Source organism: Zerene cesonia, chromosome 8 (assembly GCF_012273895.1).
Source record: "Zerene cesonia ecotype Mississippi chromosome 8, Zerene_cesonia_1.1, whole genome shotgun sequence".
NCBI classification, from domain to species: domain Eukaryota; kingdom Metazoa; phylum Arthropoda; class Insecta; order Lepidoptera; family Pieridae; genus Zerene; species Zerene cesonia.
Window position 1 is genome coordinate 4,854,924 of NC_052109.1, and position 19,676 is coordinate 4,874,599.

Consider the following 19,676-nt stretch of genomic DNA (forward strand, 5'->3'; position numbering starts at 1 on the left):
ATTTGTATCGATTGTGAATTCGAAAATTTAATGTTATTATGATACAAGCACCATTTATACTTCGAATATTTAGATTTTTTTTTCTTAACACACTATACGTAATGTATTGTGGTGGTAATTAAAATATGTATAAAATTCGTAACCTTATATTACCCATATAACAATTAAAAGTTTATGTCTATTTATTTAAAGATAATGTTCGCATTAGGTCTAGAATGAACATTTCCCTTTAAAGCTGTGTGTAGAGTGAGGTGAATCCCGACAAGCATGGTCGATCATTTGATGGTCAATTGTCCATTATAAAAAGGGTCCATCAGATGTTAAGAAAATCGGCGATTACGGGAAAAGAGAGAAAAAATACAGGATAGTTTTTATCTCGGACATCCTACGGGAACGGTACCTATTTGGGAAACATCCCGAATCTTCTCATTAAGGGCGCGGGCGAAGCTGCGGACGAAAAGCTAGTAACTGATAACTTAGCAACCTCAGTTTATCTTGAAATGTGTTCAAACAAGCAACATGATAATATTATAAACTTGTTATTAATAATACATTATATCAGCGTAGAGGAAATAGATAGATGCGTATATGCGATACATTCGGTGTTTCCTTTCCGTATGGACTGTCCAAGTTCATATAAATTAGACAAGTAAGCGACAGCGGTCGAAAATGTATTTTTGTAAATTTTTCGGTGTTGTTGTGATTTTAGCGGTTGGAATACAGGCAACAATTAAAAAAAAAGCATATCCTCCTCATTGTACTCAAGTAACAAAGGGTATGTATTTACAAATATATTATGTTTTCTAAAATAAGTACATATACTCTGTTATATTAATGCTGTTTAAAGTTGTTGTATACTTGGTTTTAGTATCAATTTTTAGTAGTAGCAGAATTTATTTATCTTCACCCATATATTGAGCAGACTATAATGAAAAATAACCATGAAAAATCTGGTCTTGTTTACAGCGGTCATATGAGTGACTGTGAAACATTGCATAAAATCTATTAGAAATTAGGAACATTATAAATGGCACTTTGTGAATTTGTGAGTTTATGTCATTGTTGAATAGGGTAATTAATCTCTGGATATACTTAACGAATTTTAAAAAATAATTTTCATATAGGAATAACGTTGTCTGTGAATGTCTTGATCTATATTATATATTGCTTTGATCCCGGATAAATCGGGGCTAGCAGGGACGAACGGCTAGTAGTACCTAAATATAAAATTAAAAATAGTTAAAGATAAAATTATAATTGGAATGTTTTGTTAAACGTTATTATCAATTTTAAGTAAATTACTATTAATTTTCAGATACGGATTATGCATCACGCTTCAAAATGGATTATCCTGTTTTGTATATTAACCCAGGAGTATCGGCAGCTCACCAAAAGGTATATTAAGTTAAAAATTCGAAATATACAACAATTACGTCAGTAAGTTTAACAAGCTTTATTGACGAAATTGTTTAATTTCATTGATTCATTGTTATATACACCTTTTTATTTCAGTTGTACTGTATAAACCCACCAGCAATTAATAAAGCAGTGACCGTGGTATGTGACTGGGCGGCTCCACCGCTGGTGCAGTTCACCCTTGGGGACGAGTACATGCAGGTGGTACGACAAGATCCCAACCACAAGTACCTCGGAAACGCTGTGATAAAAACATATCAGCTCTGCAATCATACAACTGTCCTTAATGAGGATAACAATAATGTTACTATCACTGAAATGTATGTGGACAGCAATGATATCAAATAGGTAATAAAATTGTGTAATGAGGTTTTTGTTTTAATTAAGACACAATATCGACAATGTATTTCTTACGCACAGTTTATGATTAACTTTTTATCATAATACGAATATTTTATGTATATATCAGGAAATCTATAGATGTCATCATATTCATGTTCGTATGTTCCCACTGCTGGAACACATGCATCACGCTGGCCATGTGCGGGTTGGTAGATATCTCATTTCATCGAAGTTTTTGGTATTTGGACATGTGGGTTTCCTCACGATGTTTTGCTTACCGTATTGAGCATGGTGACGTTACCCACATAAGCAAGTAAATGGACAATCATCACTTTATTTCAAGATCCACTGCTTCGACGTGCGACATACAACGATGTACGGACTGAAAAACCCATCCTTATCATCATGCCGTATTTTGTTCCCACTACATGGGACCCACACATACATACACACACTCGATTCATATAGTATGGGTTGAGAGGTTAACTGCATATTTTGTAATCTATGACTCAGGGATACAAACCTTGACGTCACTTCTAGCGTTAGTCCCGCGCTCTATAGCGGAAAGCGGATTCGGCATCTAGTTGAATTTCTGATTCTTGAACGTATCCTTGTGATTATTTCGTTTACTTAAAATAGATGAGATAATATAGAAGAACCATTTTTTACACTGCCACCAATATGTAGGAAAATTAAATTTATTGATCTAGTTGGTATCAGAAAATATTCATCGTAAATTTTGAAATTCTATTTATTTTTATAATTAGCTGTCAGTCTAAAAGGCTTATTATTAGCATGTAGTAAATGAGAGAATTACAAAATGCTAAGACAAAGTAAATAGATTATTAAGCCTAATTGAAAAACACTAGAATTTCTAATTAAGAAGCGTATAATTTGAGTACAAAAATATACATGTTTTGGTAATAGGATATTTGCGTTTATAAATAGATGTGTTGCCTACTATTAAATGAACGTACGTTCATGCAGTAAGTAACCTTTACAAAAAGAGTCAATATGAAGATTCCTGGATTTACACTAGCTATATCATTTTGTATATTTCACTGTTGCTCTTATGTGCAGGCCAGACAATTCATATATAGATTTGGTATGTTATAAGCATTTAATATTTTCTTTTGCAAAATAAATAAATATGTATCGTTATATAGTATTGTAATATAGTAAATCTGAATTAACATGAACTACTAGTTAACTAAAAGAAACAAAGAACTGCGTGCAACATGATCAGTGTGGATCTCGGATATTATGAATATAGCTTAGCTTAATCGAGACGATTAATACAAAAAAATATTCGTTCTTCTGACATAAGAAGCACATATTCTTCTTATAACAGACAAAATTATGAATCGATTGGAAATTGGAAAGTAAAAACACTGTGTTTATTCTTTTAGGGAATCTCCCAAAATTCGGTCCACTGCAACAGCTCATTTAATTCATAATTATTGTTACTGATAATATGATGCCAGGAGATGAGTGTAATTGTACAACTGCATTCGCCTACAATTCGCCTTTTCTTAAAACTGAGATGCCGTTGAATATTGCTTTGTTTTTTGGTTTATTAAAAAAAAAAGTTCTTTTTATGTAACTTATAATCATTTTTTCACATTACAACGGTCATTATTTACATGCATAGCTAATGTAATTATAAATTTCGATATACATTTAATAAAGAAATTACAATAATTAATTTCGGTGAAGTATAAATAACGTGTGTGATTGATATTTCCTATTCTTTTTGTGCAACGTTCATCATGAAAACCGGACCGATTACCGTTTTTGTTGGCTTAATATTTTTCTTTAGTTGTGTTAATGGCTGCCTTACAACCCTCGTTAACCCATATGTTTATAAATTTGGTACGTTTTTTAACACTAGATTGCTAAGATGATTTTTTATACGTTTCTTGTGTGTAAATTGAAAATATTTATAGTATAATATAAATAAAATTTCTTCTCCTTAAAATGCTTCTCCTTAAAATTCATTCACAAAACATTTTGACATTATAAGAATTTCCTATCACCTACCTCTAGGTACCTAAAATGTGTCTAATCTTATATACAAAAATCAATTGCTGTTCGTTAGTCTCGCTAAAACTCGAGAATTGCTGGTCTGATTTTTATAATCATGGTTTTAGTGCATTCTGAATAGTCCAGGGGAGGTTTAAAAGGTAAGAACAATATGGAGGCGGACGAAGCCGCTGGCGGGAAGCTAGTAATCAATAAAATTATAATATTTCAGGAAATAACTATGGGACCGTTGTACAAGTAATCGAAGGGACAATACTGCCTTTTGTCTATCAAACGTACAGAGATATTAAGGTAAATATATATTTTTAATCTTAGACTTCTTATTCTCTTCGTATTTTCATATTAATTGTTAAAAATATAGATTGATTTAGATAGATTAAGCATAGAAAAAATGAACAATTTTGGTCGCATACTAAACTGTTTTAACATGTTTTATTTTGGAGAATTTACAAAAAAAGTCGGAATTGGCTTATGTTGGTAATTTACTTTTAATATCTCGTGAATAAATACGGCTTGGCCTACATGTAACTTCGTAAACACAATATCACAGAATAATGTGTACAAGTACAATAATGCTTTCGAATGGTTAAGACTTTTGTTAAACTACATATCGGTCGAGTTAGTTTTGTCTTATCTATTACGTTTTAATTGCATAAATATTTCTTCGGATTATTCCTCAGGAATTAAAAAGTAGTTTAGGTTGGTACTACCACAGTCAATACAATACGGAATATAAGATAGTATTATGTTATCTGTGCTATAAGTGCTGCTATCTACTATATTATAACACGTACGCATACTTCCTTGTTTACATAAAAATTTTGCACAAAATGCAAAAAAAGTGTAATAAACAAATACGGATAAATATAATATCATATGAGCAATATAATTATGTATGTTAAATCTGATTGCGCTAAATAGATTTTTAAACGATATTCGAAGAAACAGAAGATTCTCCATTCATAGCCTATTTGTTTTGAGGGTTCCGTATCCACAGGGAAAACGGAATCTATGACTTCGTTGTCTGTCTGTTTTCTGACCGTTTGTCACTAGGCTGTACATTATGAACTGTGATAGATAGACAGTTAAAATAAAAAATTGTATTCTGTAATAATATATTAATAATAAAAACTAGATTAAGCGGTGCTTGTTTTTACGAGACCCTTAGGGACGAGTTCGATCAGCACTTAACCGATTTTTTGATTTCAGATACCCGATGGAATGTCCGTTACCTACGTAGAGGTGCAAGTGCACTCACTATCCCCAGCTAAAGTAGACTACGACAACAATGAGCAACAAGTCTCTATTGGCTTCAGTATCACTCAATTAAGTATGTCTTCATATAAAATCATAGTAAAAGCTGTTCCAACCAGTGATGTGATTGTCTCAAAGGAATATCTTACGATTCACTAATAAGTTCGTAAATATACAATGATATAAATTAATTAATGTGTGTTTTTTTTTTTCATCATTTCAGATTTGTTTATCTAACAAATATTTTATAATAGGTATATTAAAGTATGTATAATGAACATATATATGTACATATTTTCACTATCCTCTCTTACAGGATGTTAAAATACTAAAGTAACTTCATACTGTAAAGAATAATATTTTGATAACTGTTGTGGTTTCCCTCCAAATCAGCATTTTCACTATATAGTGTATGTGCGTCGTCGTGCGTTCGTTCTAGATCTCACAATATGAATGACCATGGTATATTCACAAGAAGAAGTAGACAGATGAAAAGATATCATTTCTGAACCGATGCCAGCTGACGCCTCGTTTTCGTCGCGATGTGTGCGAAACGCAAAAAATTAAGGTTAATACGGTTTAAGCATATTTAAAGTACGAATTTATATTCGTTTTTACAATTGGAAACTTTAAAGTAATTGTGCGATACAAGTTCAGTATATTATGAACATTAATTTTCAATTAGTTGTTACAAATTCGTGCCAATCTATTAATTAAATATTAATTAGTACACACAATGAAATAGTATTTATTTATTGTTTATCTGAATAAATCGGGAAACAATTTTGTAAAATCATTTTCACTATTTTTATTTATACTAATTTTTAAGAACTTTATCAATTTTGTATCAGTTGTACCATTTGCCATATAAAACCTTAATAAGTATTTTATGAAATTTCAGAATTCTACGCCAATTAAACCGATACATTTGCTTCGCGTCATTAAGGAAAAAACTTTTGCTCTATTTTAATATTTAATGACCATTTTTATATGCATTACTAAACTAATTACTTACCCGTATGGGTAAGTAATTAGTTATACACATAATATTATATCTACTTATAATATACGTAGGTACCTATACTACTTACAACCATAACTTATATAAATGGACTGAACTTGCGATTTTTTATTTTGAAATATTTTGAAGGAGAGATAACCATGAAAACTTTGAAGATTACCATTTTTGCTGGATTTTTATTTTTATTTAGTGGCGTTAATTGTAATCTCAGTGCGATTCTTAAGCCCTATGTGTATAAATTTGGTATGTAATTTTAAATATTTAACATGCTTTATATTGAATTTATTACTTAATGATACGACATAATCTACATAAACTGCAAAACATTAAGTAGGTTCATTTATATTATTCGCTTATTTCCTGTCTTTTTTTATCCATTCTACTTAGATTATATAAATTATGAATAAAAATAATTATTTATGATCTTAGGTTCGGCGTTAATAATGTAAAAAAATTATTAATAAGTAATATATTTCAGGAGAAGACACTGGTAACGTTGTTCAAATATTAGAAGGAACAATTTTGCCATTAAACTTTCAAACATATAAGGATATACAGGTGATTAAATAAACACTTATATTTGCTTTGATATATTTGTTTTGTCTTACTGTCTCTCATATATCTACATGAGAGATAGAAAGATAAAGCTGTTTCTGCTCTGTTTACCCATTACCTATAGTAGGTAATACCCCTACTTAATTTCGATAATCTCTATTCATAGCATGTGTATGGATAATGTATTATTACTAGTATAGTATTATAGCATTTATGGAAGCTTTCCTTTTACGCTGTAATGCTACGTAATATATTTAATAGCTTATTATTAATTTCTCTAAAGTTATCCTATGCATTTTGTTTTCTGTGCTAAAGCAGCAATTATTGTTCGATTCTACCTTTCTACCCTTATTATTTTATTATAATTTTATTTTTATTTAAATTCTATTGCATAAATGTTACATAAAATAATTAATGTAAGAATTCTTTAACCTATATCTTTAAAAAAATTAATTACATATTAAATATTATCTTTTACCCGCAGCTTCACACGCGCTAAATTCGGAGTAGTTTAACAGATGTTACTATACATATAAACCTTCCTCTTGAATCACTCGTAGTTTTAAAGATTTAAGCACACATAGGGACATAGGGACTTATACTACATAGGGTCTTGCACTATCACTACATAATATAAAACAAAGTCTTAAAGCGATCGGTTTGCCTAATGAAGATTTTTAGTGGGTCCATCACATTAAAATCTGCTTTGATGCCTAAACTTTTTATTGCAGATACCTGATGGAATGGAAGTGAGCTATGTAGAAGTACGAGTGCATTCGTTATCTTCACCCAAAGTCGATTACGACAGCAGTAATCATCAAGTCTCAATCGCTTTCAGTTTTACTCAGCTATCAGCGTCTAACTACAAAATCATTGTAAAAGCAGTCCCTAGCACAGTTAATATAGTAAAAACTATTTTGAAAGGCAGTGAAATATAAATCATTGTCTTTTATTATAACCATTAATGTTGTTTGATAAGTAATAAAAATATATATTATAAAATCAGGTGACTTTACCGACGTAGCAGGTACCTCATATATCCTATTAAAATTACCAAATGCGACACTAAATTAATATTTCAAATTACACAAATTAACCTAAATATTGAACTACCACAACTTGCATTCAATTTTATACTCTTTACCATTTGGTTTCTATCTTAAAAGTAATTAAGTTACATTCAATGCGTTAAATCAATTTTTACACATTGAGTTTCTCAAAGTCTAAGATGCTATAAACAATCATTAAAGTTTAACGTAACAAGGCAAACACCGTTATTTAAATTTAATTTATATATTATAATTTTATAAATTATAATAAATAAGCAAATTAAATTTATGTAAATAATGCTGCTTTTACAATACTTGTGTAGTAACCTTTTATTCCTTTTCTGGGTGGACTACTGCGAGGAGGTTTAAAGTCTTCGATGTTTTTCTATTCATTTTTTTATTTATTTTATTTTTTTTTTTAATTAAATGACCGCTATGAGGCGTGCACTTTTGGATTTTCCAAACTTTTTTATCGTTAAATGTAGAAAGGCATACATAAAAATCAACTTTGAGAAACTCCGTTTTATGCAATGATAAATCTGGTTCAAAGTAGACATGTGGCTGTATTGGATTATATTCATTTTGCATCTTTTATTTTACATAATTTTATGCGGAAAAGAAAGAGAAATAAATTACAAAATATTCCGATATGAATTTGGTGTGTATTTAAGACAAATTATTAGAAAGGGTTTATTTCTGTAAAAAAATAAATTTTAAAGCGGTTGGTATCTGTTTTATTAGGTAATACTACAGCAACCGAAGTTCTTTCAGTGGTGCTTTTGGATACAATTCCTCCTTTTGAACCTGTATACCGCATTAGTATAATGGTGAGCGAAGATTTTGTATCTCTATAAAATGGACCTACATTGTGCAGACTCTTAATAAAGTTCTCATCTATACCTACTCGTTTTCCAGCCCCAAAACGCAGAAACAATACATCATCAAATAACACATATCTATGTGGAATATATCAGTATTATATCAAAAGTGAATATCGTTTATAATCAAAATACTTCCATTTTGGAATTTCAAATTAAATTTCCATTTTATAAGATTCCCTTTGGCGTTATTGGTTTTTCAGCAGCAACACCGGATTTAAAATGGCCCATTTAGACAAACTTGGCGTCAAGTTTTACTGGGATTTTAATTAATGCATTTAAATAAAATCTACCTATGTTAACTTATTGAAATAAAGTAAAAAATTACTAATTCTTTGACAGAACTCTCCTCACTGTTTTTATTCGAACATTTGACCCCATGATTCATCCCTCGATTATTGTCAAACCTACTCTGTAATATGCTCATTTAATGACTTTAGTGTTATTTAAAAATATTCATGCAGATAATTAATTCTAAATTCTTAATTTAAGGATTAAAAAATAAATACAATTTCGTTTCAATATTTTTATATAAAACGTTTATTTTTACCATTGACGGCTAACGGCTTGTGACGTCAATTGTAAAAAAATATACATATATATTATATAAAATAAAAATAAAAATATGTATCGTAAATATAATGGGTAATTTTAAATTGCAATATTATGTCCAAAATGTTAAAGTATATTACACTGCTCTGTGCCACTTTAGTTATCAATATGAAAGCTAGGCGTGGGAACGGATATTGATATCATCGTGTCTCTCTCGTTCAGTCTCACGGTGATCTCCAGAAACACGTAGACCTGCCGATGTGCCAGCTTCATCATGCTTTCCTGGCGAGTGAGGGGCTGAGGGAGCAGACTGCACTAAACGTCCCATCAAACTCGCACTTTTGTCCTTACGCGGTCGAGTCCATTCATGGGACAAAACGCGATCCAAAGTCAACCGTAATGTGATATCCGGCTCTAAAATATGACGCACGATGGACTTAGCCGCTGCGGAAACGGAATCTCGAATCCTCGAGCGAAATACCCAATTGCGTGACATTTGATCTTTCAGTAGCTTACGGAGATTTGAATCATCAAATGGCATCGATGCGTTTAACATTATGAACAAAATGATACCAAGCGACCAGACATCTGCGAGTTTGGGATTATATGGAGTTCCGCTCACAACTTCTGGGGCAGCATAAGCGGCTGACCCACAGTACGTTTGACTCAGTACGCGTCTGTTGTCACCATCTGTACAAAATCTGGCAAAACCAAAATCGGCTAGTTTCACATTAAAACGTCTGGATAACAAAATATTCTCACACTTTAGGTCTCTATGAGCAATATTTTTACTATGTAAGTATTGTAAACCGCTTGCCATCTGCCTAAACCACAGCTTAGCCTGGTTTTCTGGGACAACCCCATTACGCTTAATAAAATCTAGGAGGTCCCCATTATCGGCATATCTCATAAAAATAAATACTCGAGGTCCTCTCTGTAATATACTATGTACTTGAATAATATGAGGATTTTCGATTTTTGTTAAAATATCTAGTTCACGAGGGAAAAACTTTTCTAAAAAATCTCGAGGTGCTTTTTCTTTGTCAAATATTTTGCATGCCAGGTGCATTCGCTTTGGGCTAGATGCATCACAGTATTCTGCTAGGTGGACGGTTGCATACGATCCTTGTCCTATTTTTTTGCCAATTAAATAGCCTCTTTGTTCCAAGGCATTGACCTCGGAGCTGCGAGGGCTGAGACGCTCAGCCATGGAGCTCTATCGACTTTATCCTAACCCGTTTAGGATACATTGGACATCTCACGTGTACGATAGGTCTACAATGTTCAGTGGCACTCCTGTCAAACTTTTCAAACAATATTTTGTAGGTATTTTTCGCTCACCTCTCATATAAGAGAGTAATATGATAATTGTAAACGTTAATATCACGCACGAAATTTTGTTAAATATATTACGACATCACAAAGAATTTGGATATAAAAAAACGCTTTCACTATCAAGAAGTCTTCCAAAAAGACGTATTTGCTACATTGACGTACATTTTTTTCTTTTGTTTCTAAAATTAAATTGTTTTTCAATTATGCCTGTATAGGTCTTATTAGAGGCGATTTTTTTTATTGAAATTCTGAGAGAATTAATTTTCAAGGTATGCTTGTTTGGTCATAATAAAATTAATGTTCTCAATACTTTTGGTTAATTCTCCTCTTCTAAAAAATTATTTATAATAGTACAAATCCAAGATTTCTGTAAGGTTTACATATGATCTGTGGTAACACAAATGCACACAGGATTATAGAATAAAGATTTTGCTTGAGTTTTCATTGATTAAGTTTAGAGTACTTATGTTATTATAATACATTATTGTTAGAATTATTTGTATGTATTATTGTTTGGTATAGTATCCATTAATACTGCGTGACGGAGATAACGGTTAACAATTCATATGACAATAGGTATCTAAGTAGATTAACATTAAACGTTACATTACGGAGTAACTAGTATATAAGTGTATAATCGATAGAATAACTGATAGATTCATCATCAGCCTATATATGGTCCCATTGCTAGCACACAGACTTCCAATGAGGGTTCAGGTCATAATCCACCACGCTGGCCAAGTGCGGGTTCGCAGATGTCACATGTCGACGAACTTTTGATTCTCAGATATGCAGGTTTCCTCACGATGTTTTCTTATGCCGTTTTGAGCAGTGGTGATGTTATACATGCGCAGATAAATTGAAAAATCAAATTATTTCCTGCACGCTCGCCTGGTCTCGAACCCCGATTTGTTGATTTTTAAAGTCCGAGGTCCTCACCACTGAGCCACCACTGTTTTTTTTATAGTAACTATACTAACTCATAGATTATATTACGCTTATACTAGTGCTTACCCGTATTATTGTACTACTCTTGTTGTAACTAGTTCTTAATCTGTGCTCTTTGCTAATGCTCAATTTGTGATGTCGTCTGCGGCCTGTCATTGAAATGCAACTGTCAACTGTCAAGTGCTGACATTAGAAAAGTTTTCTTGTGAATTGCTGAACATAAATTAAAATACAATTCTTATGTTTATCTATATAAAATTTAAGATACCATAAAAAATATAAAAATAATACAAGTGACTGTATATTTAAAATTAAATAACTTGCAAACTAGTGTTATTTCTCGTATCAAATAACTGTCTGTAAGTGGGAGGAGAAGTGAGAATTTAAATATATTCACTGTAAATATTCATTGAATACTTTATATTCTCCGGCTGCCAATATGATGAACCAATATATAAGAGAATTGGAGCAGGTAAATTATATACTTATTAGTACTGTATGTGTATTGTCATTATGCAAAATATTTTAAATATCGAATTAACTATTTTTTAGGATCCATTTGATCCTGATGAGTTTGTAGAGAGAATGGTACGTCGCAGTATGCAAGAGTGTCGCTTACAGGATGATCAATTTGATCCCGAAATGATCCACGATATATTTACGCAAGCTATTCAAGACCTAAAGGTATCTTACAAATCCATTATTTTATAGAAATTCTATCTTATAAAACACTAATGAATGAACCCTTGTGTTGTATTTTCTTTAAGTGTTTATATATAATATTTAATATTGATTATTTAATACATGTAGGTTTTACAAGAAAGGCAGGAGAGAAAATGTGCCAGATTGGAGCAAGCAGTACAGGATGAAGAGAAGATCTATGTTGCTAAACTGGCTGAGATTATGGATCAACACTCAGTGTGTATCTAATTCTAATCTTCAATTATATTTTATAGTCTCTAATTCTAAGTGATTATATATACTTTGTTTATTTAATTTTGGAGTTGTTGGCTTTGTATAAGATCATTGCTATTAAAAAGTTTAAAAATATTTTTTCATTTGGTGTTATATTAGCACAATGTGTTGTTAATGCATATTTGTTTTTAGCACTGTGTATCAGTATTTAGTACACTGGATGAGCGAATGTCAAGATGTGGTGGTAGAGCCTTAGATGTTGGTGAGAAACTGGGTGCTGCAAGAGCTCCGAGAGCCAGGGCAGCCGCTGCACGGGATCTATTGTCACACTTAGCAAATTTTCTAAGTCCTGGTCCTGTGCTGAGTGACCTATTCAGTGATCCTAATAAGGTAATAATAACATTTTCAACTCATTAAAATAATGGTGAGGATGAATTCATTAGTATATTTTGTGTTTCTTGCGTCATATCTTATTACTGGGTGAACCAGTTTTTATGATTCTTTCTTTATTAATACACTAGCATTCCGCTCTCGGCTTTGCCCGCGTCGTCACGGTTAAGACAAATCCAGGGGGTTACCGACAACCGGTTACCGACCGTTCCCGTTCCCGTTAGATTTCCGGAATAAAAACTACCCTATGTCCTTTCTCGGGTCTTAAACTACTGTCTCTGTACCTAAATTATAGTAAATTTCAACCTAATTGGTTTAGCCATTCTTGAGTTATAAATAGTGTAACTAACACGACTTTCTTTTATATATATAGATATAGCTTTCCTTTTTCCTTGTTTCCATGTTGTCCCTTTTTTTATATAAATGTATGACTTTCTTTAATATCGCTTGACATGAAAAAGATTCCTTTTGTGTCTCATTGCCAATTCCATTCCATGTAATTAACAGAATTAGCAAATTTCTTATAAATGTGTTGATATGTTGATGTTAATTAAAATTCTGATGTGTTCTTATCAATGAAGGAATCACTCTCACAATTGTAATATCAACATTGTATTCCTCTGACCAATTCATACTTTCATACAACTACATGTCGTGTTTTAGCTCAATGAAGCTGCAGATGTTATTCAAAAATTATACACCATTGCTCAAGAGTTGCCGCCTGATAAATTTGAGGTTGCCAGGAAAAAAATTGAGGCCAAGTATGATGAGATTGAGCGTAATCTAATTGAAGAGTTTGTCAAGGCACAAAATCAAGGAAACATGACTAAAATGAAAGACATTGCAAATATTATGACAAACTTCAAAGGATACTCGCAGTGTGTAGATGCTTACATAGAGACAAGTCAAATGGTATGTGTTAAATAATAATGTTATTAATGAGAAACATTTGTATTTATTTGTATATTTGTAATGCTTTCACTTAAAAACTACTGGACCAAATAAAAAAAAATCTCCATTATGAAAGCCGCATCTTCACTTTGTCTTTGATAGTGTCAATTAATTTCCAAAATGATTTTTCTCTCCTATTTCTATATATATAATGTTACAATCTCACAAAAAATTAACTAATAAAAATTGGTACATCTTTCTTCTAGAATACTCTCCTTGGAAAAGATATATTCCTATCTGTACTGCCTCTTTGCAAGAAGAATTACAATATAATTAGCAATGTCTTTCCAAACCCTGACCAAGTGATGAGTAAATTTGTTTTGAATATATTCCATTTGAAGCTACAGAAGTACATACAGACAAAACTTGCAGATAAGAATGACATTGAGAAGTATCTACGTAATTTGTATGATACTTACACAAGGTAAGGATTACTATAGGAATATATAATAGATCATATAAGCTGGTTCCAACAAAATAAGCTAATTTACTTTAACTTTTTAATTGTACTAGTATTATATGTAGAATTAGTTGTGTGCATTAAAATAAACAAAATTTTTAAGGATTTCAAATTTCCTTCTTTTTAAACTGCTTTCTTAAATTAGCGTTAGTAGTTTGACGTGGCATTCGTACTATTCACAATTAAACTAACAAATTTCAATCACAAACAATTTTGCAGCAATGTTATTTGAACAAAAAAAAATTAAAACCCCTTTTGAATACTTACCGCTTTCAGTACCCAACGTGTATGCGATGAGCTTGTGGCTGCCAACTTAGTATCAGCCGATGGTAACAGTGCGACTGGAGAATTGCGTAGAGAGGCTTTAATAAACGGTGCCATGGCCGGAGCCACTGAAGGTTACCCGGCTTTGGAAATACGGAGATTGAAATCAATATTATCCAGTTCATTGAACGCATACTATGTTGAGAAACAACATGTAAAAAAACAGATTCAGGGTGGAGGGTGAGTTGTGAAAATATTCTATGTGAGAGCTGTAAGGTTCATTTTAGTATCCATTAAATTTACCTGTAATCCTTGTGAATATTATACATAACAAACGTCTTTCTGCCAGCACATTAGCCGGAACAAACTCAAGCAGACAGACACTAATTAATGATTCAAAGTATCATGGCTATATTATAATAAAGGATAATAATATATATTATCTATCCACTTCTCAACATTTCAGATTTCAAGAACTACGTCGAGATTTACAAGCAGTGATTGGTACAAGGGCCAACATCAACATAGCGCAGATAGAAAACTATGGCGGCGAGACGTTCCTTAGTGAACAACTGGTGCAGAGGATGTTGAATGATGCTAAAACTTCGTTCTTGAGATGCAAAACTGTAATTAAATAACTCATTTGTCTATCGAACATTGTAAATTGTAGATAAAAAATCTACACTTACTGTTAGAGCGAAAGTTAAAGCTATGATTACAATTTGTAATTTTTTTCTTTAAGTACATGGTGTTTATAACTAATCATTATAAGTTTTTCAATATTGTTTCATTATTACTTATTGAATAGCTGAGAATTTTAAGGAATTATGATTTTTAGGGTCTTACAGTAAATATAAAACAAAGTTTTATACTCATAACATGTGCATTAATTTACATTTGCTTTCCAGCTATGTACATCTAATGAATTACCCGGGACCGCAATTGTCTTATTGGAAGTGCTTATTCAACATCTGCTTATTGAACATGTTGATTACGCGTTGGATTTGGGTCTGCAATCTATACCAATAGCTGAAGGAAAATCTTTGCCTCAGGTGTGTTGTATATTATATCTTGATATATATTAATTATTTGTCACATAGTCTGTCAGCGATGGACTCCTAAACTACTCAACCGATTTTAATCTAATTTGCACACCAAGTGCATTTTAATCCAACTAGCGGTCGGATCTACTACCCGGGCGGATCCGGGGCGTATAGCTAGTTTTTTTTTATATTTAGTGTCACTTCCACTTTCACCACTTCTTGATGTCTTCTTGACGTCAGTGGTAGCCTATTTGCCACTTTTGATGCATACATTAATTGTCATACTAACTAATGAACACACGTTTTAGCTACTACATAAAGAATATCCAGCAGATGTGAAACTTTTTGGATTTTATTTATTTTCTCTGTTTCTATTTAATTCAGTTTTAATTAAATATATGTCAAGTGCCATAAGATTGTGTCTAAGTTTCGTTTAGTTGCGTTGTCAGTTTCATCTATATAGTTGTTATGTCTTTCTTGTTTAAATATGTTTTATATTTCAATATCTTTGTTTCAGATTTATTTCTTTGAAATCGTTAATCAAACAAACACAATAGTTAAAATGTTCGGAGAGCATTTTCAGGAGTCAGTGTTGCCCTGCTTGAGGTAAATATATTTATTATGATTAAGAAATTAATGTGAATACAAAATTCTAGTAATTTTGAATCCACCGTATGTAACAGAAATTTTATAACATATCATTTTCGCTTGAACATGGTTATACATTGAAAAATAAAAAATGTTATTAAAGATTTTGCACATTATATGATTATGATATATTTTTTCTCAAGTTGCCCATAATGTTGTTGAGTGATTTAAATTCACATTTTTAGTCTATACATTAAATTAATTCTATGAGCTAACAGTCAAAATATTTTTTAATTATTAATTAATAAGACTTAATAATATTAGAGAATGTCCCAAAATTAAAATTTATAACATTGATGTTAACAACAACACTTTAATTTAACGTAAGCGATTACAAAGGAAATCTTATATTAAAACAAGCTATGTATAAATTTAAATATATTTATCCCTTATAGTTCAACGAGCAAGCAAACGGAATGCCTGCAACGAAAAAACGCAATAATGGAGCAGTTAGAAAATAAATTGGATGCTGGATTGGAGAGAGCCATCGCTGCCATAGTTAGCTGGGTGAAGCTGTATTTGCAGACGGAACAGAAGAAAACCGACTTTAAACCTGAAGGAGATATTGACACTTTGGCCTCTCCAGTATGTTATAATGCTAGAAAATTAAAAAGCATCAAGCAAAAGTCCTAGGCATATTGAATTTGTAACATGTTTTGGCGGTGATTACAAAATTGTGGTTTAAAATTACTTCCACTATGTATCTTCTAAAAGCTGACTTACACGGTCTGCTTTCACACAGTGAATACAGTCTTGAATGAAACCGCTGAAACAGTTGCAAAGACAACAAAGCATTCGCCAGGGATTTCATGATAATTTTGTATTTCTACGTCTTGTGTCGTATGAGTAATAGCAGAAGTGAGTTTCTCTGCCTCAAAATCCATGTTGCTACCTACTAGTTGTAGAGCATTTGATATAAACTGCTCCAGCAGTTATCAAAGGCGGCTGGAAGCTGTTGATTGTTAATGCTCGAGCCTATATTTATAATAGCTAAATGCTCGAGCACTGCATGTTTGTCGTCTAAGCTCTAAGTTTGTCTGAGATTTATCACGCTTTAGTTTTTAGTTAAGAGGTTTTTTAGTTTGTGTTTATCACACTTTACACTATATCACTACATAGTATAATACAAAGTCACATGTTCTGTCCCTATGTCGCTATGTATGCTTAAATTTTTAAACCTACGCAACGCATTATGATGGGGTTTTCTTAATAGATAGAGTGATTCAAGAGGAAGGTTTATATGTATAATTACATCTATTAAACTACTCCGAATTTAACGCGTGCGAAGCCGCGGTCTAAAGCTACTTATATTATATAACACTTCATACTAATATTAAAAATGTGTTTGTTTAGATGATTGTTCGTTAATCACGTTGAAACTGCTGTACGGATTTTGATGAAATTATACACATATCAATAAATAAACTTGTATACAATATAGACAGGGTATGAGCTGGCTTGAGTGATGAATGATGATTCTTATCTTGATTATATGCTCTCTTGGGATAACTAAATCATTCGTAAATATCCTAATCCCACGGGGGCAAACCGCGGTCGGAAGCACGTTCTTATATGCGAAGGGGCTAAACCTACTGGCTGCGGTTTTAACAAAAATTTAAAAAAACCGAGTGATCCAGAAGAGGGGTTTTATTAATTTTTTTTTATTTGTCTCACACCATACAAAATTTCATGTATTTTCTCGCTTAGGCGTGTACTGCGGTGGTGTCGTATCTCAACACTGTGATGGACAAGATCCACGACAATCTGGATGGAGACAACCTGAACGCGGTAACGTTGGAGTTGGCCGTGCGCCTGCATCGAGTCATATACGATCATTTGCAGAACTTCCAGTTTAATTCTGCAGGTATGATAATGACTTTGAGATATTTATTTCAGAATCATATTTGATTGATCCTTGGTGCAGTGATTAACGCATGAGAGTAGAACCGAAGGGTCCTGGATTCTGGTTTGAAGTCTCGGTGGGGATTCACAAAAAAAAAGCCTCGGTCTGGCAGGAACAGAAAGCTAGATGCCTTTTGTGTCTTGGCCATTAAGAAAATCGATTATCAGTGAAATAGATGTATATCATCTGCCCCTAAACCCCAACGAAACTGTATTTCACTTATAAAAATAATAAAAAATTCCTTATTTGCCTGCACAATCATTAAACTACTGAATAGTATTAACGTTGTGAAAGACTAGCGTCTGAAATAGGTCGTAAAGAGACCTTACTTGCTATCTTACTATCTATTTATATCTGATTTGATGTATAATATTTGAGTGAGCTGACAGAAACTTATTCCGGGTCCATCCTCAGGTGCGATGATAGCGATATGCGACGTGAAGGAGTACCGGTCGGCGGCGTGCGGGCGCGGGCGGGGGCGGGCGCGGGGCGGCGCGGCGCCGGCGCCCGCGCACGCGCTGTTCGACGCGCTGCACGCGCTCTGCAACCTGCTGCTCGTCAAGCCGGAGAACCTGCACCAGGTCTGCGAGGGCGAGACGCTGGTGAGTGCGAGTGGCGAGAGCCTTTGTGCCGATTGTAGAGTTGGCGAGTGGCGAGAGCCTTTGTGCTGATTGTAGAGTTGGCGAGTGGCGAGAGCCTTTGTGCTGATTGTAGAGTTGGCGAGTGGCGAGAGCCTTTGTGCTGATTGTAGAGTTGGCGAGTGGCGAGAGCCTTTGTGCTGATTGTAGAGTTGGCGAGTGGCGAGAGCCTTTGTGCTGATTGTAGAGTTGGCGAGTGGCGAGAGCCTTTGTGCTGATTGTAGAGTTGGCGAGCGGTGAGAGCCTTTGTGCCGATTGTAGAGTAGGATAGTGGCGAGAGCCTTTGATTCATTTCATTCATCTCCATTTATGTGATGGTTGTAAGAAGCAGTGATGACTGGTGGCTCTGTGTTGATGAATTCGGACTTGAAATCGATATGGTGATGGCAAACGTGAATCCGAGAATCATAAGTTCAACGTCGACATCTGCCAACAGGATTTTGACCAGCGTGGTGTATTATGGCAGGAACCTTCATATAAGACCTGTGTAGAGATGTTCCCACTGTTGGGACAGTACTGAACGGATTGATTGTTAGTTTGAGACTCGGGAAAGAACTTAGGATGTTTTTATCTCGGAAATCCCACGGAAACGAAACAGGAAATTCACGATTTTTTTTACGTCTTTTTTATGTCATAAGCGGGCAACTGAGCTGGTGGTTCGCCTGATGGTAAGCGATAACCACCGCCCATAAACTAACTACTAGAGGCACTACGTCTGCGTATGTGATGGCCGCTTTTAAGGAGTACGGGATAAGGAAAGTATTGACCACAGTAGTGAGCAAATTATTCACTCAATGGGTAATTTCGGACTTGAAGCGTAACCCGATTCTGCAGGCTATTATATTTTGTTTATTAATCAATTGAAATAAATACGGATAGTGTTATATTATACCGATTTCACCACCGTTATATAAAATTAAACCTTAGACGCCAACTTTTTATAGCTTGTCATGAATATGCATACCGATGTGTAGAACATTATTTTATACAAGCTTACTGACCGCGGCTTCGCTCGCGTGCTCTTCGAACATTGTTCAGCACGGTAAAACTGTCTCCCAATTCTCCAGTCAC

General features: G+C 33.2%; 3 protein-coding genes and 1 long non-coding RNA gene across 4 annotated transcripts in view; 3 read left to right on the top strand and 1 right to left on the bottom strand.

The window, feature by feature from the left end:
* The first annotated feature begins 545 nt into the window (after positions 1–545).
* On the top strand, positions 546–1,786 carry LOC119828543. The gene is made up of 3 exons (XM_038350727.1): positions 546–775; positions 1,316–1,395; positions 1,513–1,786. Exons 1-3 carry the CDS (start codon positions 670–672, stop codon positions 1,762–1,764), a joined length of 438 nt encoding a protein of 145 aa, XP_038206655.1. The 5' UTR covers positions 546–669; the 3' UTR covers positions 1,765–1,786.
* Positions 1,787–4,020: 2,234 nt separating this feature from the next.
* On the top strand, positions 4,021–5,246 carry LOC119828680. The gene is made up of 2 exons (XR_005287779.1): positions 4,021–4,092; positions 5,011–5,246. It is a non-coding gene; the product is annotated as an uncharacterized LOC119828680 (long non-coding RNA).
* Positions 5,247–9,186: 3,940 nt separating this feature from the next.
* On the bottom strand, positions 9,187–10,462 carry LOC119828588 (testis-specific serine/threonine-protein kinase 2). The gene has a single exon (XM_038350796.1). The coding sequence runs from the start codon at positions 10,318–10,320 to the stop codon at positions 9,286–9,288; it is 1,035 nt and encodes a 344-aa protein (XP_038206724.1). The 5' UTR covers positions 10,321–10,462; the 3' UTR covers positions 9,187–9,285.
* Positions 10,463–11,567: 1,105 nt separating this feature from the next.
* The window catches only part of LOC119828791 (exocyst complex component 5), an 11,975-nt gene continuing 3,866 nt past the window's right edge, over positions 11,568–19,676 (top strand). The window contains exons 1-13 of the mRNA XM_038351047.1: positions 11,568–11,865; positions 11,946–12,077; positions 12,204–12,311; positions 12,501–12,698; positions 13,362–13,610; positions 13,856–14,073; positions 14,386–14,613; positions 14,840–14,999; positions 15,282–15,425; positions 15,934–16,022; positions 16,460–16,649; positions 17,772–17,928; positions 18,382–18,569. Coding sequence (XP_038206975.1) covers positions 11,833–11,865; positions 11,946–12,077; positions 12,204–12,311; positions 12,501–12,698; positions 13,362–13,610; positions 13,856–14,073; positions 14,386–14,613; positions 14,840–14,999; positions 15,282–15,425; positions 15,934–16,022; positions 16,460–16,649; positions 17,772–17,928; positions 18,382–18,569 — 2,094 coding nt within the window. The 5' untranslated portion in view covers positions 11,568–11,832. The remainder of the gene's footprint in view (positions 11,866–11,945; positions 12,078–12,203; positions 12,312–12,500; positions 12,699–13,361; positions 13,611–13,855; positions 14,074–14,385; positions 14,614–14,839; positions 15,000–15,281; positions 15,426–15,933; positions 16,023–16,459; positions 16,650–17,771; positions 17,929–18,381; positions 18,570–19,676) is intronic.

What these genes read in the sequence shown, in the direction of transcription:
- LOC119828543 (XM_038350727.1), top strand. Translation starts at nt 670, where the DNA reads ATGTATTTTTGTAAATTTTTCGGTGTTGTTGTGATTTTAGCGGTTGGA. An exon ending in TTGTACTCAAGTAACAAAGG is followed by an intron (nt 776 to 1,315) that starts GTATGTATTTAC and finishes ATTAATTTTCAG; the next exon opens with ATACGGATTATGCATCACGC. An exon ending in TATCGGCAGCTCACCAAAAG is followed by an intron (nt 1,396 to 1,512) that starts GTATATTAAGTT and finishes TTTTTATTTCAG; the next exon opens with TTGTACTGTATAAACCCACC.
- LOC119828588 (XM_038350796.1), bottom strand. Translation starts at nt 10,320, where the DNA reads ATGGCTGAGCGTCTCAGCCCTCGCAGCTCCGAGGTCAATGCCTTGGAA.